The sequence below is a fragment of the Ovis aries genome, chromosome 3, assembly GCF_016772045.2.
Source record: "Ovis aries strain OAR_USU_Benz2616 breed Rambouillet chromosome 3, ARS-UI_Ramb_v3.0, whole genome shotgun sequence".
NCBI lineage: Eukaryota > Metazoa > Chordata > Mammalia > Artiodactyla > Bovidae > Ovis > Ovis aries.
The window spans coordinates 102,203,497-102,228,304 of NC_056056.1; the positions used below are offsets into that span (position 1 = coordinate 102,203,497).

The following is a 24,808-nucleotide window of genomic DNA, read 5'->3' on the forward strand; positions in this document are numbered from 1 at the left end:
CGCCTTGTTTTACTGTTTAGTTGCTCAGTTGTGTCCGACTCTTTGCAACCCCATGGACTACAGCCTGCCAGGCCCCTCTGTCCATGAGATTTCCCAGGCAAGAATACCAAAGTGAGAGTTGGGTTAAAATAATGACTTTTCTCGTCTTCTTGAGCATAGTAAACGTCATTGTACTACACTTAATTATATGTAACTCATGACCTTTAGGATGCTTCCTTATATATGTGACAAATATTACAGTTTATATTTTTAAAGAAAACTTTGTTGATTTTGATGGTTTGGAAAGAGCTGTCTCTAGTTATTTAAAAAGGGCACAGTTATAACAACAAAAAAATAATGCTAGAGCTAAGAATAATGTTAGATAAGGGGGTTAGCAATTTTAGATATGCTCTTTAAAGACCAAAATTGTTTTTTCTTCTGTTTACATCTTACACCAACACAGTACCTTAGATATAGTAGGTACTCAGTAAATATTTGTTCAATATACAAGACAGATCTTGTGGGAAAGGACCTTTGTGCCACCACTTTATCACAGATATTTCTTTTATGGCACTTACATACTGTATATATGTTTTCTTAAGTAAACAATACATTCTCCTTGAGCAGATACTTAACCTATCTGTATCTTTTGAAGTTAACGAAATTCTTAACATATTATCCTTATTCAATGAGTCTAACATATTTTTTTTCCTTTAAAGGCATTTGGATACCTTCGTGATAGAAAAGGCCCTTTTCTTCATCCGTTGATGGTTTGCTAGTGGGCTGGGAAAGGAAGCTGTGGTCCTCCACTTTAGTCAGCAAATACTTGATTGATTTGGTATCAGTATTTAGCTTAGTCAAGTAAGTTACTGATATGTTCAAAAGGATTTTTCTAAAGAATTAACATATTTTGATAACAATAATTAGAAATTTAATTCTAAAGAATGCCTAATTGGTGATTTTAATGATAATAAGATAATAATAATTACTTCAAGACTGGTTCCTTGTCTGCAGATACAAGTATTTGGCAATTTTTCTAAAAAATCAACAGTAAGTTTTTTTTGTTTCTAAGCTGAAAATTATCTTGAGAGTTGTAGCTATGTAAACCTTAAAATATTTATTTAGTATATATTTTTCAGATAGGTAATATAGTCACATGGTACGAAATTTAGAAAAAAGATACATAGTTAAGTTTCCCTGCCAGGGAAGCAAACCTCCCTTCCTGAATCCAGTCACCTAGTAGTTCTCCTCAGAGGGTAGCTAAGGAAATCTTTTAATGTGATTATTTTCTTTCTCATTACAACAGATTGAAGATCTCAAACAGACAAATCATGGCTTGGAAGAATATGTTAAGAAACTCTTGGATAGTAAGGAGGTGGTAAGCAGTCAAGTAGATGATTTAACCAGCCACAATGAGCACCTTTGTCAAGAATTGATTAAAATTGACCAACTAGCAGAGCAACTGGAAAAAGAAAAAAATTTTGTGGTGGATACCGCTGACAAGGAACTTGAAGAAGCAAAGGTACTAGATTTGTCACTAATCAGGTTTTTTTTTTAATTGAGGTATAATAGACATATTCTGGAGAAGGCAATGGCACCCAACTCCAGTACTTTTGCCTGGAAAATCCCACGGACAGAGGAGTCTGGTGGGCTGCAGTCCATGGGCTCACTACGAGTTGGACATGACTGAGCGACTTCACTTTCACTTTTCACTTTCATGCGTTGGAGAAGGAAATGGCAACCCACTCCAGTGTTCTTGCCTGGAGAATCCCAGGGACAGGGGAGCCTGGTGGGCTGCCGTCTGTGGGGTCGCACAGAGTCGGACACGACTGAAGCGACTTAGCAGCAGCAACTAAATCAGTTCAGTTCAGTTCAGTCACTCAGTCATGTCAGACTCTTTGCGACCCCATGAATCGCAGCACGCCAGGCCTCCCTGTCCATCACCATCTCCTGGAGTTCACTCAGACTCACGTCCATCCAGTCAGTGATGCCATCCAGCCATCTCATCCTCTGTCATCCCCTTCTCCTCCTGCCCCTAATCCCTCCCAGCATCAGAGTCTTTTCCAATGAGTCAACTCTTCACATGAGGTGGCCAAAGTACTGGAGTTTCAGCTTGAGCATCGTTCCCTCCAAAGAAATCCCAGGGCTGATCTCCTTTAGAATGGACTGATTGGATCTCCTTGCAGTCCAAGGGACTCTCAAGAGTCTTCTCCAACACCACAGTTCAAAAGCATCAATTCTTTGGCGCTCAGCTTTCTTCACAGTCCAACTCTCACATCCATACATGACCACTGGAAAAACCATAGGCTTGACTAGACGGACCTTTGTTGGCAAAGTAATGTCTCTGCTTTTCAATATGCTATCTAGGTTGATCATAACTTTCCTTCCAAGGAGTAAGCATCTTTTAATTTCATGGCTGCAGTCACCATCTGCAGTGATTTTGGAGCCTAAAAAAAATAAAGTCTGTCCCTGTTTCCATTGTATCCCTATCTATTTCCCATGAAGTGATGGGATCAGATGCTATGATCTTAGTTTTCTGAATGTTGGTTGAGCTTTAAGACAACTTTTTTACTCTCCTCTTTCACTTTCATCAAGAGGCTTTTTAGTTCTTTTTCGCTTTCTGCTGTAAGGGTGGTGTCATCTGCATATCTGGGGTTGTTGATATTTCTCCCAGCAACCTTGATTCCAGCTTGTGCTTCCTCCAGCCCAGTGTTTCTCATGATGGAGTCTGCATATAAGTTAAATAAGCAGGGTGACAATATACAGCCTTGATGTACTTCTTTTCCTATTTGGAACCAGTCTGTTGTTCCATGTCCAGTTCTAACTGTTGCTTCCTGACCTGCACACAGGTTTCTCAAGAGGCAGGTCAGGTGGTCTGGTATTCCCATCTCTTTCAGAATTTTCCACAGTTGATTGTGATCCACCCAGTCAAAGGCTTTGGCATAGTCAATAAAGCAGAAATAGATGTTTTTTTGGAACTCTCTTGCTTTTTCGATGATCCAGCAGATGTTGGCAATTTGATCTCTGGTTCCTCTCCTTTTCTAAAACCAGCTTGAACATCTGGAAGTTCACAGTTCATGGTTCACCTCAAAAACAACAGGAATATCTTCTACAGTTTTAAGATATATATATTTAAAATTTTAATCCTTCTGGAATTTCTTTTTGTTCTAGTATGAGGTAGGGTTGACTGATCCTTTCTTCAGTCACTGATTTGAAGTGCCATTTTAACAGCCACTAAATTCTTATATGTGCATAGATATGTTTCTGGACTTTTTGGTTTCATTGATTCAGTTGTCATTTTCTATGCCACTACCATATTATTTTAATAACTGTAGCTTTGACTTTTTTTTTTACATAAAAACATTTGTTTATTTATTTATTATTTTTTAATTTTGACCTTGCTGGGTCTTTGTTGTGGTACACAGGCTTCTCTTATTCTGGAGCATGGGTTCTAGAGCACATGGGGTCAGTAGTTGCAGTGTGTGGGCTTAGTCGCCTTGTGGCATGTGGGATCTTACTTCCCCAAATAGGGATCAAACCTGCATCCTCTGCATTGGCAGGCAGATTTTCAACCCCTGGACCACCAGGGAAGTCCCGTGATATTTTAATAAACATTTTATTTCTTGATTAAATTTTGGTACCCCACCATGACCTTTAGAATCTAGGAATTTAAGCAGTATTATAAACAGAAATTTTCATTTCTCTTTGCTGTCTAATAGCTTATAGGCAAGACACAGAGTATGTCTGAAAGCCAAAAACCAACCTATTGAATTTTTAAGTGAAAACATGTGATTGATTTATTAATCACTAAATTAATATATTGTGTCTGTGAGAAAATAGTTTCCCAAAACTAATTGCTATTGCATGTTAGTTCTTGAACATCCTTTTAATGTATTCTTGGTAGCATATGATAAAGCGCTTAGGTAAATAAATGATCAAGCTGCGAACATAAGTTATTGAAGGCATTATTTATTATAGTAATTTGAAACATAAGAGCTGGTTATGAACACTAGGCTGGTATTTGTTTATCTGCACTAACCTCACTTAGTTAGAATGTGTAAAGGATAGGTAAGTCTGTAGTAGTAAAAAGTCTGAATAATGGAATACTCAAATACATGAAGTTCATTACACAGTCTTCTTTAATAGTGTTGCCTGGAGGAGATCCTTAGAAGAACTACTTGAGAGAGTAGATAAGAATGATTTGATTTGTGTTTAATTTGCAATTTATCTTATAATGGTTGCTGCCGAAGTCTTTGGAGGATATTTAAAGTAACTTAGGACTTCCTGGTGGTCCAGTGGTTAATACTCCTAGCTTCTTAGCTTCCAACCTGGGAGCATGGGTTAGACCCCTGGTGGGGGAACTAAGTTCTCTCATGCCACATGGCCAAAAATATAAATAAAGGTAGCTTAACTATTTTAAACATTCTTAATAAATTCTTTTGTTTGTATTGTTTCTTTTAAAATAATAGTTATCCTTCATTCACAGTTTAATGGTAAATTGAGTTCAGTCTTAATTATAAAAATTATCAAAAAACACTAAATTGATGTTTAATTATGTCTTTCTTGTTTTCTTCTTCAAATTTAAAATTAACAGCACTCCTTCCCAGACTGTGGGAAGCCTAGTTGGCCAAATTATTCTATAAGGAGAATGTCTAGTTTTGAAGTATTGATTTTAAAGGGTTGTTAGAGTCTGTGTTCTAGAGAGAGAGTCTTCTTTCAGAATGAACCTTCTGCTATCAGAAAGGAGAATTTCAGGAATGGAAAACATCTAAAATAAAAGATCTTGGATTTACCTAAAACTGAAAATATTAAATTTGTAAATGGAAAATTCTGTCCATCTCAGAAGAGAGTGTTTTTAGGAAAGAGATATCCATACATGTATTATGTGGAAAGTCTGGTGTACTTGAGAATTAGAAAGCTATTTGTAGAAGAGGTGGGCTGCAGTTTTAGGGAAGAGAGAACATTGTTGATACAGGGAAAGTATTAAAAAGTTAACAGAGAAAGGACAGAATAGAAATAGGTCCTTTGTGTTGGTGAAAGATCCTGAAATGAAAGCACCATCCTCAATAAGCAAATGTTCCTTGTAGAATGGGGGTTAGAAAAAATGCATGACCTGTGCTGAGAATATGAACCCCAGTGCATGTTGTCATCATCAAGTCGCTGGGTGTACAGTTTAGGCATCCAGTCCCTGGGGAGAGAGTCTTTGTCTGATTTGTGAGATGATACTTGAAACGAGAATTTCTAATCTGAGAGAGAATGTTTGGGTTCCTGTACTGTTAAAAGATGGTGCTTTAGGCATGTGGGAGTAGAGTCCGAGGCTAAAGCTGCTGTTAGTTTGTCTAGAATTGAGATAGTATTGAATTTATTTACTCAGAAGAGTTTACTTTTAGCTATGTTTTAAAAGTCCACTGAATAACTTCTTCCATCATTTATTCCATTAAAATGTTTTGAGGGACTTCCCTGGTGGTCCAGTGGTTAACACTTTACCTTCCAATGCAGGGGTTGCAGGTTCAATCCCTGGTCCAGGAGCTAAGACCCCACATGCCTTGAGGCCAAAAAACCAAAACACGAAACAGAAGCAGTATTCTAACAAATTCAGTAAAGGATTTTAAAATGGTCCACCTCAAAAAAAGTCTTAAAAAAAATAAATAAATGAAATGTATTGTTTCTTCATACAATTTATATTTTTAATTAAAAATGAGGCCATTATTGGATAGCATGACCGATTCAATGGATATGAGTTTTAGCAAACTCCAGGAAATAGTGAAGGACAGGGAAGCCTATTATATTATCTATAGCCATGTAACAAATTGCTATTGAACTTTAATGACTTCAAACAACAAATATGTACACCTTACAGTTTCCAGTGCAACTTAACTGAGTAGTTCTGGCTCACCATTTCTCAGGAAACTGTAATCAGATGATGGCCGGGCTTCGGTCATGGGTACTGGTAGATTTGCTTTTAAGATGACTTAGATGACTCTTGGCTTTTGGCAGGAAACTTAGTTCCTTGGGCTTCCCTGGTGGCTCAGTGGTAAAGACTCCATCTGCAATGCATGAGACTGGGCTTCGATCCCTGGGTCTGAAAGATCCACTGGAGAAGGGAATGGCAACCCACTCCAGAATTCCTGCCATGGACAGAGTAACCTGGCAGGCTACAGTCCACAGGGTCACAAAGAGTCAGACACAATTGATCAACTAACACTTTCACTTTTCACTTAGTTCCTTGCCAGGTGGACCTCTCCCTAGATTGTTTGATGTATTCTTTTTTGGCAGCTGGCTTCCCTCTGCCACAGTGATCCAAAAGAAACAAAAAGGAAGAGTTTCTAGTCTCAAAATTTACATGCTGTCACTCCCACATATCTTGTTCATTAGAAGAGAGTCCCCAAGTATAGACAGCACTTAAGGGGAGGGGAATTAAGATCCATTTTATGAAGGCAAGAGGATCAGAATTTTGAGACATATTTTAAAGCTACCATGACCATTAGCCTCCTTTTATCTTTTCACCTTGAGTTGTTTATCATTCATGACTTAATGCAGTGTTTCCCAGAGTGTTGAACATGAGTTTCTGAAACATAAAGAAACAGAACTGTAATTTTATCATCACTAGTTTTGTCATATAATTTGTATTTTTAATTAACATAGGGCCATTATTAGACTGGATCTCTGGTAACTCTTGTCATTACTGTTACTTTAGAACCTACCATGTGGAAGACAAAGCATAAAGCCTGTGTATGTGTCTAACGCATGCCCCCAGCCACACACACACTGATTCCCTCTCTCTCTCCCCTGCTTCATTTTTCTCTAGCACTTTCCTCCTTCCTCCCTCCCTCTGCTGTAGCCACACTGACCTCCTTACTGTTCCCTGATTTAGCAAACAATCTTTTCCCTTTTGCTATAGCTGTATGCTTTGTCTGGAATATTTTTCTTCGATTTTTTAATGGTTGACTCCCTCAGTGTGGACTTATCACCCCATTTTAAATTCTATTCTTTGTAAACACTCCTAATATTCTTAAGAATATTGCTCCTTTTTTCTAATGTACTGTATAATTTATTTTTAGGTTTATTTTTTGTCATCTACCAACTAGACTATAAGGTGTCCAAAGGCAAGGATCTTTGTCTGTTCCATTTCCTTTTTAAAAATCTAAAGTATAGAGCAGGTGTGAGTGTTCATTAAATTTTTTCTTGAATGACATATTCACTATCTGATATATACTTTGCCTATTATCTTTTATTTATCTCTATTCAACTAGAATGTTAGCTCCATGAGGGTAGAGGTTCCTGTTTTATTCCATGCTATAACCAGCATATGAGACAATCAGACACAGTAAGATCCTCATTAAACAATTGTCAAGTAAATGAAGGCAGTAGCATCTTTTCATTTGGGCCAGTTGTAAAATTTTTTTTCAGAGTGGAATAAGCATTAAATTTTTGATCTTGATAAAAGTAATACATTTTTTTAAAATAGTATAATGAAGAAAACTCCAGTACTTTGGCCATCTCATGTGAAGAGTTGACTCATTGAAAAAGACTCTGATGCTGAGATGGATTGGGGGCAGGAGGAGAAGGGGACGACAGAGGATGAGATGGCTGGATGGCATCACTGTCTTGATGGATGTGAGTCTGAGTGAACTCCGGGAGTTGGTGATGGACAGGGAGGCCTGGCGTCCTGGCGATTCATGGGGTCACAAAGAGTCGGACACGACTGAGTGACTGAACTGAACTGAATGAAGAAAATAATATGTACCGTAATCACACCTTGCTATACCTAGACATAATCTGTCTTGCTCAGTTTACATACTATTGATTATATTCCGTCTGTATTTGGGGATATGTATGTATAAATTCATTTTTTACTAGAATGTGTCTTACTAGATAAAATTTTTGGCAGTGTAAATTTTTATACTTAAATTTTATGGACACCTTTACACATGCTATGGTTTTTCCAGTGGTCATGTATGGATGTGAGAGTTGGATTATAAAGAAAGCTGAGCGCTAAAGAATTGATGCTTTTGAACTGTGGTGTTGGAGAAGACTCTTGAGAGTCCCTTGGACTTCAAGGAGGTCCAACCAATCCATCCTAAAGGAGATCAGTCCTGGGTGTTCATTGGAAGGACTGATGCTAAAGCTGAAACTCCAATACTTTGGCCCACCTTCTGCGAAGAGTTGACTCATTGGAAAAGACCCTGATGCTGGGAGGGATTGGGGGCAGGAGGAGAAGGGGATGACAGAGGATGAGAGGCTGGATGGCATCACCAACTTTATGGACATGAGTTTGAGTAAACTCCAGGAGTTGGTGATGGACATGGAGGCCTGGTGTGCTGCAGTTCATGGGGTCACACAGACATGACTGAGAAACTGAACTGAACTGAACTTACACATATATAGACCTATACCAACAAAGTTCCATTTAGTCAAAGCTATGGTTTTTCCAGTAGTCATGTATGGATGTGAGAGTTGGACTATAAAGAAAGCTAAGGGCCAAAGAATTGTTGCTTTTGAACTGTGGTGTTGGAGAAGATTCTTGAGAGTCCCTTGGACTGCAGGGAGATCAAACCAGTCAATCTTAAAGAAAATCAGTCCTGAATATTCATTGGAAGGACTGATGCAGAAGCTCCAATACTTTGGCCACCTAATGCGAAGAGCTGACTCTTTGGAAAAGGCCCTGATGCTGGGAAAGATTGAAGGCAGGAGGAGAAGGGGATGACAGAGAATGAGATGATTGGATGGCATCACCGACTCAATGGACATGAGTTTGAGCAAGCTCTAGGAGTTGGTGATGGACAGGGAAGCCTGGCGTGCTGCAGTCCATGGGGTCACAAGAAGTTGGACACGACTGAGTGACTGAACTTACACATAATCCAGAACAGATCCATATCTTTTTAGTGTCTAGATAGTAGTGAAAATTAAAGCATTGAAAATTATTCAAAATTATATATAAGCTTATCCAAAGTGTACTTGAGTTATATTCCATACTATAACCCTTTAGTATTTCATAAACTAAAATATAACTGCTGGAGAAATCTTAGAATTTTGGTCTAAAAAATAAATGAGAAGCAATAATTCCAGAAAATTCAAATTTTAATGGGAAACATTTTAGTTTGGAATAACAAAGGAGGAGGTTTTGCAGAGATTTATAGCTTTGCATAAAAACATAATCACTATTCCCTAGGAATGTATAATCTAGTCATAGCCAGATATATGACTACAAGGCTGTTAAAGACTGTCATAAAACTGATACAAAAAGTATTTTGTTGGTTGGATTGAATTAAACTATTAAAAGAGTTCACAGGAAAGAGCAATCATTTCTGACTTGGGAAAACTTAACTTCATTCTAGTCATTCTTTTGACTTCCTTATTCTCTTCTTCAGAATTATAATTAGTATTAACATTTTCTTTCAGTTTATGAGGAGTAGTTTGACAAAATGAAATCAATTAGTATTTTGTACAAAACATTAAAGGAACTGCTTCATTTCATTCTAGGTTCTTTTACCATCAAAAGTAGGTAAATATAAAGGAATAAATTATCTTTTCTCTCATAAAATATTTACTGTCTGCATGTTTTTAAGTGACTTCTGTTTCTGATGCTCTCTTTCCAACAAATCAATTTAGACATTTTCCACCTAAATAGCATTTTTTTCCGGCTTTTCAGATTGAACTCATTTGCCAGCAAAATAATATAATAGTATTGGAAGATACAGTAAAAAGGCTTGGATCTGTAAGTACATTTTTCATAAATAAATGTTAAGGAATCACTTTCATTCTGTTCGTAGGACTGCAAAAAATTATACATATGTTTTGGCTCTCATGTAATTTGTGAAAAATAAGAAGTGTTTTGTTTCTAAAATCAGCACTCTCCGTGGTGGACAAGGGTCCTCCCATCTGTAAGAACGAATCTGTTCTTGCTCCCTTTCCTTAGTCTGTCCTTTCTTAGAGCTGGAGAGAACTTTTGCTTGGTTTTATTAATGTCCTTAGCTGTTACTTGATTAAAATGATGTCTGTGAGTAATTTAATTCTCAAAATGTAAGCTGTATTTGTTTACACATTAACTCTCATCTCTCTTAATAATAAATATTTTAAAGTCAAATGTTGTTACTTAGTTCTGAGTAATATGTTCTCTTTAACAATGTGAAACGAAAGTCGCTCTGTTTAGGCATTTTAATGTTGTCGCTTAAAATATTTGAAACACCCTCTCTAAAAGTATGTCTGTACTTTTATCCCAATAAAGTATTGTTAAATAAATGTTGTAAAACAGATGCTTCTAAATATATTAAAGTGAATGGAAATGCACGAAAGTATATACAAACATAGAATATCCTGCATTCATTTAATTTATTCGGTTTATTTTGTTCAGTAAATTTATTAAATTAATCCAACATTTAATTAATTTATTTGTTGAACAGTTATTGAATAAAACTTGAAACTATAAATAGATGCTTTAATAGTAGCATACAAGTTTCTCTTAGCAAATTAATTTTATTTCTAGAACTTATAACTAGATCTCTTATAAGAAACAATTCTGGCCTCTGAAATTTTTTCTTCAAAATTATTGTGTCAACATAGGGACATTTTCAGTGAAATAAAAATACAGTACATTCAGAAATCCTGGAAAAGAAAGGCATCTAAATGCTTTTAATTTTTTTCTAACTGCTTTTTAGAAAGTATTGCTGAATTATTATTTTTTGAATTATTTCAAAATACCAAATTTATTATTTTTAAGGATCCTGTTTGCTTTCAACTTTCATTTAGAAAATGATAATATAGTTTAGCTTGAAATAATGGCCTAATTTTTTCCTCCTTGGCAAGATAATTTTAGAGACTGAAAAAGCACAAAATAAATCTCCTTCCAGACTTGATTCCTTTGTCAAAACTTTAGAAGCAGACAGAGATTACTACAAGAGTGAAGCTCAAAATTTGAGAAAGATGATCAGAAGTAGATCTAAAAGCCCACGACGCCCATCTCCATCTTCTCGGGTAGGTTTTTGGAAACTTGTAAATGTTTTGGAATTTGTTGCTGAAGCAGTGGATTTTATTTTTGATTCACCTAATCTGGAAATAATTCCTTTTAATTTGGCATGAATTGGTATCTCAAGGAAAATGGGAGATGGAGCTTTCTTTGGTGGCACCATGGACCATCAAAATTGGTCCTTTATCCCGAGCATTAGTAGTGGTTGGAGGGTAATCAGACAAATGTGGAGCAATTTGGGATGATGTTGTTTAAAAGAGAAGTGATTTTTAAATTTTTTTTTCATTATTTCATTATATAATCATGTTTGCTTAACCAGAAATTGTGTGCTGCCATCAGTAGGACATTTCTATTAGTGTGTGTGTGTGTGTGTGTGTGTGTGTTAGTTGCTCAGTTGTGTCCAACTCCTTGCAACCCCATGGACTATATTAATAACACATATCAAAGAAGAATTTCACATTTAAAAAAAAATTTTACTGAAGTATAGTTGATTTACAATGTTGTGTTTAATTTCAGTCTGTACAGCAAAGTAACTCAGTTATACATACATATTTTGCTTTTCGTTTTTTTTTTCATTATGGCTTATCATAGGATATTGAATGTAGTTTACCTGTGGTATACGGAAGGACCTTGTATTCAGATTTCTCATGTAATAATTATAGGGTACAAACTGTGATGTAGAGCTTCTGAAGACAACAAGAGACCGTGAAGAACTCAAATGCATGCTGGAAAAATATGAGCGTCATTTGGCAGAAATTCAGGGCAATGTCAAGGTTCTCACATCCGAGAGAGACAAGACCTTTCTTCTGTATGAGCAGGTAAGCTTACTTATACGTAAACAAGATATGTAAGTACTAGCATTCAGTTCTGCGTGCGTGTTTGTGCGTGCTCAGTCACTTCAGTTGTGTCCAACTCTTTGTGACCCTGTGGACAGTAGCCTGCTAGTCTCCTCTGTCCATGGGATTCTCCAAGCAAGAATACTGGACTGGGTTGCTATTCCCTCCTCCAGGGGATCTTCCTGACCCAGGGATCGAACCCATGTCTCTTATGTCTCCTGCATTGGCAGGTGGGTTCTTTACCATTCAGACCACCTGGGAAGCCAGCATTTAATTCCTAGAGATGGGTAAATTCTTTAAGTTCTGTGAGAATACTTAAATCTATTAATCAAATTAATCTAACATTTGGGAATTACCTTTGTTCTTATGATGTTCTTAATGAAATATGAAGTATTTGTGTATGTGTACACACACGTGTTGTCCTCTTATCCTAGAAAGATGATATACATGCATAGAAATAGCCTAATTTTTGGAATAAGAAATGAGAAAAGTAACCGGATACAGTGAGTTCATGGTGAAAAGATTTGGATTTGGAGGTTAAAAAATATTAACACATAGCTTGTGGTATACTGTCAATCACTTTAGGAATTGCCATAAAATTTGTCTAATTTCAGAGAGTAAAATCAATTTGTTGTTTATGTGTATTTTTAGCTTACGATTGTACAACCCTTATTAAACGAATAGCTTCTTTACTCAGTTAAACCCCATGTATCACCAACATAATTTTTTCAAAAATATCAAATTTTATTAAGAATTGCAACTACTAAGTGTAAGGTTCTGGGCTTGTTACTCTAAAAGATAGAAAGAATAAGACACTGTTTCCTATGTTTACATTCTAGGTAGGAAGAGAAGTATATTGTGTTGTATCTATTTTTTGTTATTTTAGCATAAGTAGTCTAGAAGATATTATAAGAAATAGAAGAGATAGGTATTTTTTAGTTATGGCAATTAAGATCTTTGCTGGACTATATGGAGTTTAAGTCCTGAAGGAAAGATGGGGTTTCTCTTATCTTGAAAGGGGTAAGAAGGAACATTCAAACTAAAGGAATGACCTAAAACAAAGGGTAAAGGCAGGAAAAACAGTATGTGAATGAATCCATTTATGACTAGAACAAAAGGTGTATGTCCATGGAGTGAGGTGGGAGCCAAGGCTAGAGAGGTGGATTGGACTAGAACAGAAGTTTTCAAACTTTCTGTGAAGGCCCAGGTAAAAAGCAGCCTGGGCCTTGCAGGCTATGTGACCTCTGACACAGCTATTCAGCTCTGTTGTTGTAGTGCCACAGCCCCAGTAGATACAAACAAGAGAACGAGTTTGTTCCTGTTATTCAGTCGCTCAGTTGTGTCTAACTTTTTGCAGCCCCATGGACTGCAGCATGCCAGGCTCCCCTGTGCTTCACTATCTCCCTGAGTCTGTTCAAACTCATGTCCGTTGAATCAGTGATGCCGTTCAACCATCTCATCTTATGTTGTCCCCTTCTCCTCCTGCCTTCAATCTTTCCCAGGATCAGGGACTTTCCCAGTGAGTAGGCTCTTTGCATCAGGGGGCCAAAGTATTGGAGCTTCAGCTGCAGCATCAGTCCTTCCAATGAGTATTCAGGGTTGATTTCCTTTAGGATTTGGCTGTGTTACAGTATAATTGATTTATAGAGACACAAGTACTTGAAATTCCATAGAGTGGTGGGTGTGGGAGCCAGGTTAGACTGGAGTTAGAGAATGGATGATAAGGAACAGGCAGGGTGTACAAACCATGACACTTAAAAAAAAACTGTCAAAGGAAAAAGAGACAGATGATGATAAACGGGACAGTAGGATTAAGTGACAGTTTTTCAAGATAAGGGAGCCATGTGCATGGTTGAAGAAGTAGAGGAAGAGCCAGTGGAGAGGGTGGTATTTAAAGTGAGACAAGTAATTAAAATTGAGTTAGGGGTATCTTAAAAGACACTTCAGAAAGTGAGGTCCAGGAGTCTGGTCAAGGCTTACCTATGGAAATTGGGAAGTAATATTTCTTCTTCTGAGACTTAGATACTAGCTGAATAGATAGTGAGCAAAATCGAGAGAAAGGATGATAAGGGAAGGAAGTAGCAAAGCAGGGTATGAAATCACCTGCAGATGTGGAATAGACTTGGAACCCAAGGATAGTTGTTGAACAAGTGTGTGAAGCATAGGTTGGGTTATCAGTAAGGATCAGTAGGCCTTTCTGTTGGGGTGAAAGTAGTCAAGACATGGAAATGGCACATACATTTTTGTAGAGAAATACTGGAACACTATGATAATATTTATTAAGCCAGTATTCTGCCTAAATTGTACTGATTTCAAATTTATCAGAAAATGGATGATATATATCATAGATACCTCTTAGTGAAACACTCTCTGTTGCATTAACTGCCTCCAAATTAATTTGTTTTAATTTTTGGCAAAGATAGTATAAACCAAACTTGTGTTTGTAGATATTCATTTACATTTGGGGCATCATTTGCATTTATTTGTGTAAGTTCATTAACGAATTATATCATTATCCTGCTGCAAGCACATTAATTAATATAGGCTTGCATTTTATCTGGCTGGATAGAAGATAGCTGTCCTAAAGCTTGTTAAACAGAAGTCTACGTATGTATTTAAACAATAGGCACAGGAAGAAATTGCCCGACTTCGACGAGAAATGATGAAAAGCTGTAAGTCTCCTAAATCAACAACAGCACATGCTATCCTCCGGCGGGTGGAGACTGAGAGAGATGTGGCCTTCACTGACTTGCGAAGAATGACTACAGAGCGAGATAGTCTGAGGGAGAGGCTAAAGGTTTGAAAGAATTTTATCTCTATGAGGATCTGTGAAATGCAAAACAGCAACATTAAGAGCACCTTTGTTTTCTTTTTGTTTTTTAAACAGATTGCCCAAGAGACAGCGTTTAATGAGAAGGCTCACTTGGAACAAAGGATAGAGGAGCTGGAGTGTACAGTTCATAACGTAAAGAAAAGTCACTTTTGCACTTTGGGCTATAAACTGTCAGTGGCTCCCCACTTTCCCCTTTTTCTGTGTTCGGAAAAGTTGGTTTTCTCAGATAGCATTTGCAGTCCTAAAGATGTTTAAGGTGGTGTATATACTGTAAATTATCACTTTTTCATTATTTATTTTCTTCTGAAAAATGTGAGTAAAGTCTTTTCTGTGTTAGGTTGTGTATGCTTTTTGTGTATGTTCTTTAAAGAAAAAGCATTAGGGATGCATTCTCAGTGATTTTAACACTTACTCATCTCCCTGTTTCATTAATGATAGCATTGCCAGGGACAGAGAAACTGGCTTATTCTTCCTAAAGAGTAGCTAAGATAGAGAAAATTATAACAGAATGAAAACCAATGAGAAAAATATATTTAAGCTAAATTTAATTGTGAAGCATCACCTTGTTACTAGTTAAGGCTTTGAGATGCTGTCCATATATATTGGCGATATTCTGACTATATAAACAGAATTAAGGGAATTCAGCTTTCCGTTACCAACTTCAATTGACTATATTTCTAAATTCATCTGTTTTATGTTATAATGAGTTTTTTTTTTAAAGAAATTGACAGGAGTAGACAGAAAAAAACAGAGTTTTTTTCATAATCCCAGTTTGTATGTATAACTTGTTCATATTGAGCAACAAATAAGAAAGCTTCTTGCAAACAGGCTATGTGTGCTGTAGTCCAGCTGAACCAGATTGAAAATGTGCATCTGCTGTGACAGGCTTCATGGACAAGCTGTGTGGCAGCGTGCCCAAGTTCCTGTTCTACAGCACCTTGTCCATGCAGCCTCCCACAGGTTTCAAGGCTAACCTGATCATCTCATATACCAGTTTCTACAAAGACAGAATGTCTCTCCTGAAAGATTACTGAGATGTTTTTAGTGATGGCAGTAACCTTGTCATTCTGCTTATATAGCTTGATGATGAACGTATGGAACAAATGTCAAATATGACTTTGATGAAGGAAACAATAACCACTGTGGAAAAAGAAATGAAATCACTAGCAAGAAAGGCGATGGATACTGAAAGTGAACTTGGCAGACAAAAAGCAGAGAATAATTCTTTGAGGTAAAGTCAATTACCATTAAACCAATGGTTTACTATAAATAGTAGCTCTGCTTTTTGAAGGATATTTTAGGGTGATAATTGAGTTATTTGTTGACTTTAATTTTTGGAAGGATTATTATGAAACAGTAGTGGACACCTCAGCACACATTAAATGATTTCCTAAAGGTCAGTCACAGACTGACAGACTGGGAATGCCGCATCTATAGGAGTCAAACTTCTAGTAATTTTCATCTCGTATTTGCAGAAAGCTTCACTATTGAGCTGAAATAGCTTTTACGAAGCCCTTCTGGGTAACGAACATGTTTGACCTTGGCCTTTCACTGTTTATAATTTACCTTATAACTTAAATTATGTCCTGGGATCCGAACAGTGTAAGAAAACACAAAGCACAGGTTTGACAATGGCTTAGAAAGGGGTGGTTTGACATACAGTAAAAGCCATAGCAAAGAAAGAAGAACATGTAACAGAACTTCTGTTAACTGGATGCCACGTGCTGTGTTTAGCTGTTCCTGCATACTGCCCTGTAGCAGGAAAATCCCAGTTAAAGCAACCCACACGCAGTGGTGTAGGGGAACAAGTTTCTGAAGACTTCCATATTAGCAGTTTCACTTGCACTGTCTATTGACGTGAGAAACAGAAATTCTACACATTCACTCAGGTTGAATTTCAGTGTATCTATGAACATATGAAAAATAATAGTTCATGAGAGTGTGAAATACATTATTTAGTCTACAGATAATACTTGGTTCATATACAAATTCCCAAAGTCGCCTCTTTGGTCTTTCAAGGGTCTGTGGTATGTACTGATGCATTGGAATCACTTGTCAGGACAGAGAATTACTCAAATTCTTTCCCTTCATTTATTTATTTATTTTTAATTAATTTATTTGTTTTAATTGGAGGCTAATTACTTTACAATATTGTAGTAGTTTTGCCATAAATTGACATGAATTAGCCATGGGTATACATGTGTTCCCCATCCTGCCTCCCACCTCCCTCCCTATCCCATCCCTCAGGGTCATCCCAGTGCACCGGCCCTGAGCGCCCTGTCTCATGCATGGAACCTGGCCTGGTGATCTGTTTCATGTATGGTAATATACATGTTTCAATGCTATTCTCTCAAATCATCTCTCCCTTGCCTTCTCCCACAGAGTCCAAAAGTCTGTTCATTACATCAGTGTCTCTTTTTCTGTCTTGCATACAGGGTCATCATTACCATCTTTCTAAATTTCATATGTATGCATTAATATACTGTATTGGTGTTTTTCTTTCTGACTTACTTCACTCTGTATAATAGGCTCCAGTTTCATCCACTTTATTAGAACTGATTAAAATGCATTCTTTTTAATAGCTGAGTAATGCTCCATTGTGTGTATGTACCACAGCTTTCTTATCCATTCATCTGCCAGTGGACATCTAGGTTGCTTCCATGTCCTGGCTATTGTAAACAGTGCTGTGATGAACATTGGGGTACATGTGTCTCTTTCAATTCTGGTTTCCTCGGTGTATATGCCCAGCAATGGGATTGCTGGGTCGTATGGGAGTTCTATTTCCAGTTTTTTAAGAAATCTCCACACTGTTCTCCGTAGTGGCTGTACTAGTTTGCATTCCCTCCAACAGTGTAAGAGGGTTCCCTTTTCTCCACACCCTCTCCAGCATTTATTGTTTGTAGACTTTTGGATAGCAGCCATTCTGACCAGTCTGAGATGGTACCTCACTGTGGTTTTGATTTGCATTTCTCTGATAATGAGTGATGTTGAGCATCTTTTCATGTGTTTGTTAGCCATCTGTATGTCTTCTTTGGAGAAATGTTTGTTTTTTGATTGGGTCATTTATTTTTCTGGCATTGAGCTGCATGAGCTTCTTGTGTGTTTTTGAGATTAATTTTCTGTCAGTTGCTTCTTTTGCTATTATTTTCTCCCATTCTGAAGGCTGTCTTTCACTTTGCCCTTCATTGATTTTTTACTCTCTTGCTTGAAAGGATATTGCAGGTTCAGGTAAAATAAAAATAAAAATAATAATAAAATAAGAATAACAAAGAAAACCTTGAAAAATAGAGAAAAAGTTTCCAAGAAATTTAAATCACCCATAATTCCATAGCCCAGGGAAAATGCAGTAAAATAGATTCGTTTTTCTAGCCAGAAGTGTTTATGTCTGTATATAAGCTTTCTATGTAATTGATATCATCCTATATTAAGTTATATATTTGGCCGATTTCACTTAGTCCCATACCATAAATATTTTTGCATGTAGTTGGAAGTTCTTTGAAAGCATTTTAGTGGTTTATTAAAAATATTCTAAAAGATAAATATATAATAATTTTGAGGGCTTTGTGTACATTTGTTTTCTTCTAGCGGTGTTCGTAAAGTGTAATTGACGTACACATAGTAAAAATTGCACATACTTAAAATGTTCAGTCTGGTAAGTTTTGACATTTGTTCGTACCTGTAAGGAAGATAGAGGCCCTGTCCATCACTCTCCAAAGTTTTCTCATGCCTGGCTATCCTCTTCCCCAGGCGGCCACTGATTTGCTTTCTGTCACAGAGGTTTATTTGGGTTTTCTAAAATGTTATTATATAAGTGAAATCATGCAGTGTATATTTTTTTATAGGGCTACTTTCATCAGCATAATTGTTTTGAGATTTATCCATGTTGTCATATATAATCAGTAGTTTACTCCTTTTTACTGCTGAGTAGTATTCCATTATATGGATATACCACATAAACATTTCTGTGTTTCCAACCTGGAACTATAATGGAAACTATTATGAGCACACACATGAGTCTCTATATGGATGTGTGCTTTTACTTCCCTTGGCTAAATACCTGAGACTAGAGTGACTGAGTTATATGATGGAGGTATGTTTAACTTCTGAAAAAACGATTAAACTGTTTTCAAAGTGGTTGTACTGTTTTATTCTACATTTTCACCAGCAGTGTATGAGTGTGCCAGTTGTTACCTATCCTTATCAATACTTTATATACAGTATCTTTCTGGTTTTAGCCCTCCTAATAGGTATATACTGTGGTTTTGATTTGCCTTCTCTAATAACTAGTGATTTTGAGCATCTGTTCATGTTATTTTGTGCCATACATATATCTTCTTTAGTGTCTGTTCAAAACTTTTGCAAACTTTTATTGAGTTATATGTACTAATAAGTTGTAAAAATCCTTTCTATATTCTGGATATAAATTCTTTGTGAGGTACAATATATGTTTGGCATATATTTTTTCCCAGTCTGTGGCTTGCCTTTTTATTTTCCTAAGCGTCTTTTAAAGAGAAAATATTTCTGATTATGTGAAACTTACTGCTTTTTAAAAATTTATTTCCAGCCCTTGTATTCTTTTAAAGAAATTGTCAAGCCTAAGGTGAAATTTTTCTCCTGGATTTTCTTTTAGCAGTTTTATAGTTTTAGTTCTTACGTTTAAATCTATGATCCATTTCAAGTTAATTTTTGCATATAGTAGAAGGTGTAGTTCAAAGTTCACTTTTTTTGCATATGAATATCCAGTTGTTCTAGCACCATTTGTTGAAAAGCTTTCCTTTTTTTCACTAAATTGTTTTGTAGCTTTGTAGAATGTCAGTTGTCCATATATGTGAAGTTCTATTTTTTGAGTATCTATTTTGTTTGGTGGATCTATTTATATGTCTTGATGCCAGTATAACATTTCCTGATTACTTTTTTTAGTCCTCAAATTAGGTAGTGTTAGTCCTCTAACTTTGTTCTTTCTTAAAGTTGTTTTGGATATTCTGGTTCCTTGCATTTTTGTTTAATTTTAGAATCAGGTTCATAGTATAAACAGAAAAGCCTTGGCAGTTTGGAATTGGTGCAAAACCCCTACTTATGAACACTCTCCATTTCTTTCTCTCTTTTTTTTTTTTTTGGCTATGCTTAGTGGCTCATGGGGTCTTAGTTCCTGGACCAGGGATCCAACCTGGGCCACTACAATGAAAGCAGCAAGTCCTAACCACTGGACCATTACCAGGGAACTCCTGTCCATTTCTTTATTTAGATCTTCAATTTTTCTCATAATGTTTTATAATTTTCAGCGTATAGATCTTGTATTATTTTTGTCAATGTATCCCTTAATATTTTTTGCTTTTTGATACTGATGTAAATGGAATTTTAGAATTTTAATTTCTGATTGATTATTGCTTATATATGAAAATACAAATTTTTAAAAATAAAACTTTGTATTATAGAACAGTTCTAGATTTACAGAAAATTTGTGAAAACAGTGCAGAGTTCCTACATACCTCACACCCAGTTTCTTCTGTTAATAACATTTTGCATTAGTATGGTTCATTTGTTAAAATTAGCTGATCAGTATTGATACAGTCTAATAAGCTAAAGTCTGTAATGTATTCAGATTTCCTTTGTTTTTCCATAATGCCCTTTTTCTGATCCAGGATCCCATACAGGACACCATATTACATTTAGCTGTCTTGTCTCCTTAGGCTTCTCTTGGCTAGGAAAGTCTCAGACTTTCCTTGTTTTTGATGACCTTGACAGTTTTGAGGAATACTGATCACGTATTTTGTAGAATGTCTCTCAATTGGGGTTCGTCTAATGACTTTCTCGTGGTTAGACTGGGTTATATTTTTGAGAGGTCACAGTAGTAAGGTGCCATTTTCGAGTACACAGATATTCAGATGTCATGAGTACATCTTATCAATATGATTTATCACTGTTGATTTTGACTTCAGTTGCCTGGCTGAGGTAATGTTTGCCTTTTCCAGAATGTCATATAATTGAAATCATATAGTACATAGGCTTTTCACACTCGCTTCTTTCACTTGGTAATGTGCATTTAAGGTTCATCCATGTGCTTTTCATACCTTGATAGTTCATTTCTTCTTATTGAATAATATTCTATCATGTATATGTACCACAGTGTGTTTACCCATGCACCTATTAAGAGTCATCTTGGTTGCTTCTAATTTTTGGCAATTGTAAATAAAGCTGCTGTACACTTTCATGTGCATGTTTTTGTGTGGACAGAAGTTTTTATTTTTTTATTTAAATTTTTTTTTTGGCTTCTCACAGTTTGCAGGATCTTAGTTCCCGACTAGGTGTTAAACCTGTGCCTTCAGCAGTGAAAATGCGGAGTCCTAACCACTGGGCTGCCAGAGAATCCCCAGAACAGAATTTTTTAGATCAATTCAGTAAATACCTAGGAGCACAATTGCTGAATCATACAGTAAAACTGCATTTAACTTTGTAAGAAACTACCAATTTGAAACTACTCACTTTCAAAGTGAGTATACCGTTTTGCATTTCCATCAGAAGGAATGAAGGAGACTTTCTGTCGGCATTTATTATTGTCAAATTTCTGTATTTTAGGCATTAAAGTACATGTGTAGTGATGTCTTGTCATAATTTGCAATTCTCTAATGACAAATAATGTGGAACTTCTCATATTGTTGCTTGCCATCTGTGTATTTTTGATGAGGTGTCTATTTAGATCTTTAGCCCAATTTTTCAATTGTTTATCCATTTAGTGTTGAACTTTAAGATTTCTTTATATATTTCGGGTCATGTTTTTATCAGATAAAGTGAAAGAAAGTGAAAGTGTTAGTTACTCTGTCGTGTCCGATTTTTGCGACCCTATGGACTGTAGCCTGCCAGGCTCCTCTGTCCATGGGATTTTCCAGGCACGAATACTGGAATGGGTTGCCATGCCCTCCTCCAGGGGATCTTCACCGCCCAGGGACTGAACTTGGGTCGCCTGTGTTGCAGGCAGATTCTTTTTGGTTAATTGAGGAAAGCAGGCCTGAAGAGGAGGATGTAGGGAAGCCTGCCGTCAAGAAGAGAAACAGAAATGGGACAGTGGAGACGTTCAGCGCCTCTGGCATCTGCAGCTGCAGTGGACATGGGCCAGAGCCCAAAATTTAGAAGCACACCAGATGACCTTGGGCATGCTGGTTACTTCTTAGATGTAATAGTGAAGGCACAATCCATGAAAGAAATAATTGACAAACTCTACTTAAGAGGCTCGAATGGGCGGAACAGAGCCAGGCAGCAAAGGGGAGCATGCCAAAGACTCTGGGCAATGGCCCAGACGAAGGAGCCCACCACCCTTCTTCTACTGACAGGGCTTCGTGTGAGGCCCTTGGCCCCCAACCAGCAGCAGCCCACAGAGGGCACGGATGGCATAGAACCCAAAGAGATAGCCCCGTTGGAGGAGACCAGCAGCAGGGCTTGAGTGGATACCCCCACCCAGATTCTGACCCAGGTAGTAAGGGCCTTGCCACCCCAGGCCACCCCAGCAGGCCACCACAGAAGGTGGGGATGATGAGACCAAGCCCAGCCAAGGCCCCATGACAGCTCCCAACCTGAGCCCCAGCACCCATGAAACTGCCCCTACTTCCAGCGGAGACTGCAGCGGTCCCTGGGACCGAGGCAGCCCACCACCCCAGAGACCTCAGCACCCGTCAACAGTGGGGACCCCCCAGCCACCATACTGGAGTGATTCCAACTCAAAGGACACCCAGAGTCACCATCTGGTATCTGCCAGTTTTTCCCACTGACCTGTATCCTACCCAGCACTTCCTTCTGCTCTTTCCCATAATTCATGACATCAAAACACTTGCTTTTCCCTCCTTTCCTTGAGACTCAGGAGGGCCAAAGCAACACCCTTTTGCTTTTTTTTCCTCTCTCCCCTACCAAGGGTTGAAGGAAGGGATCCATCCTTGTTGTTCAGAGGCACCAACTCCCTCCCCTAAATCAGGCTGAGAAGGAACCAGCCAGATCGTCCCTCCTCCTGGTGGTTTTTCTTTCCCACCCCAGTTTATTTTTTGTTTCCCTGCTCCTCCCTACCTCTGAAGCCATGTTATGTGCCACCTGAGCCTCCAGTAAAAAAAAAAATGGGGAAAAAAATTGAAGGCTTAATACTCTGCTCAACATGATATCAAGTATATGAGAAGACAAGCCACAGACTGGAAGAAAATGTTTGCTGAAGACATCTCTGATAAAGAACTGCTATCTACAACTTAACTTTAAAAAGATAACCAACTCAATTAAAAAATGGGCAGAAGAACTTAATGGATATTTTTCCAAAGAAGACATACAGATGGCTAACAGGCACATGAAAAAGTGTTCAGAAATGTTAAGCATCGGAGAAATGCATATTAAAACCACAATGAGATACCACCTCACAGCTGTTAGAATGGTTATCATCAGAAAGACCACAAATGACAAATGTTGGCCAGATGTGGAGGAAAGGGAACCCTTATATACCGCTGATGGGAATGGAAATTGATGTAGCCACTGTGGAAAACAGTATGGAGGTTTCTCAAAAAATTAAAAATAGAGCTACCATATGACCTAGCAATTCCACTCCTGGGTATTTATCGGAATAAAACAAAAATACTAATTTGAAAAGATACATGCAACCCAATGTACATAGAATCATTATTTACAATTGCCAATATATGGAAACAACCTAAATGTTACTCATCAACAGATAAGTGAAAAAGAAGATGGGTGTATAAATATATGTGTATATATATATACACACATACAATGGGATACTACTCAACCATAAAAAAGAATGAAATGTTGCCATTTGCAACAACATGAATGGACATTGAGGGTATTATGCTAAGTGAAATAATTCAGATATCAGTTCAGTTCAGTTGCTCAGCCATGTCTGACTATTTGCAACCCCATGAATCGCGGCACACCAGGCCTCCATGTCCATCAGCAACTCCCGGAGTTCACTCAAACTCATGTCCATCGATTTGGTGATGCCATCCAGCCATCTCATCCTCTGTCGTCCCCTTTTCCTCCTGCCCCCAATCCCTCCCAGCATCAGAGTCTTTTCCAATGAGTCAACTCTTCACATGAGGTGGCCAAAGTATTGGAGTTTCAGCTTTAGCATCAGTCCTTCCAAAGAAATCCCAGGGCTAATCTCCTTTAGAATGGACTGGTTGGATCTCCTTGCAGTCCCAGTGACTCTCAAGAGTCTTCTCCAACACCAAAGTTCAAAACCATCAATTCTTCATCACTCAGCTTTCTTCACAGTCCAACTCTCACATCCATACATGACCACTGGAAAAACCATAGCCTTGACTAGACGGACCTTTGTTGGCAAGGTAATGCCTTTTGAATATGCTATCTAGGTTGGTCATAACTTTCCTTCCAAGGAGTAAGCGTCTTTTAATTTCATGGCTGCAATCACCATCTGCAGTGATTTTGGAGCCCCCCAAAATAAAGTCAGATATACATGGCATATAACCTTTAAAAATTGTGAATCACTGTATTATACACATGAAATATATAATATTGTACATCATTTGTACCTTCATAACAGATAGGTTATAGCTCAGATGGTAAAGCATCTGCCTGCAATGCAGGAGTCTCAGGTTTGATTCCTGATCTGGAAGATCCACTGGAGAAGGAAATGGCAACCCACTACAGTATTCTTACCTGGTGAATCCCATGGACAGAGGAACTGGTGGGCTACAGTCCATGGGGTCACAAAGAGTCACACATGACTGAGAAACTAACACACACATCCAAATTATATTTAGGGCTTTTAAAAAACTCAACAATAAGAAACAACTCACTTCAGCTCATTCACTCAGTTTGTTGTTCATCACCAACTCCTGGAGCTTGCTCAAACTCATGTCCATCGAGCTGGTGATGCCATCCAACCATCTCATCCTCTCTCATCCCCTTCTCCTGCCTTCTATCTTTTCCAGCATCAGGGTCGTTTCCAGTGTGTCAGTTTGTTGCATCAGGTGGCCAAAGTATTGGAGTTTCAGGGTCAGCATCAGTCCTTCCAATGAATATTCAGGACTGATTTCCTTTACGATTGCCTGGTTTGATCTCCCTGCAGTCCAAGGGATTCTCAAGAGTCTTCTCCAGCACCACAGTTCAAAAGCATCAATTCTTCGGTGCTCAGCTTTCTTTATAGTCCAGCTCTCACATCCGTACGTGACTAGTAGAAAACCCATA

The 24,808-nt window shown here is 37.6% G+C and overlaps 1 protein-coding gene across 12 annotated transcripts in view; it reads left to right on the top strand.

Annotated features, from left to right (window-relative positions):
- Positions 1 to 24,808, top strand: part of TSGA10 (testis specific 10) — an 89,661-nt gene that overhangs the window by 21,732 nt on the left and 43,121 nt on the right. For 9 of the 12 annotated variants that reach the window (XR_009600186.1, XM_060413957.1, XM_027967062.3 and 6 more), the window contains 7 exons: positions 1,286 to 1,501; positions 9,632 to 9,697; positions 10,786 to 10,953; positions 11,608 to 11,763; positions 14,408 to 14,578; positions 14,669 to 14,746; positions 15,694 to 15,845. Coding sequence is in view for 11 of the 12 variants with exons in the window: in XM_060413957.1 (XP_060269940.1) it covers positions 1,286 to 1,501; positions 9,632 to 9,697; positions 10,786 to 10,953; positions 11,608 to 11,763; positions 14,408 to 14,578; positions 14,669 to 14,746; positions 15,694 to 15,845 (1,007 nt within the window). In the remaining variant the exon portion in view is untranslated. Of the gene's footprint in view, positions 1 to 1,285; positions 1,502 to 9,631; positions 9,698 to 10,785; positions 10,954 to 11,607; positions 11,764 to 14,407; positions 14,579 to 14,668; positions 14,747 to 15,693; positions 15,846 to 24,808 lie in introns of those variants that run through there. The other 3 variants (XM_012173797.3, XM_012173798.4, XM_060413958.1) reach the window with 3 other exon arrangements.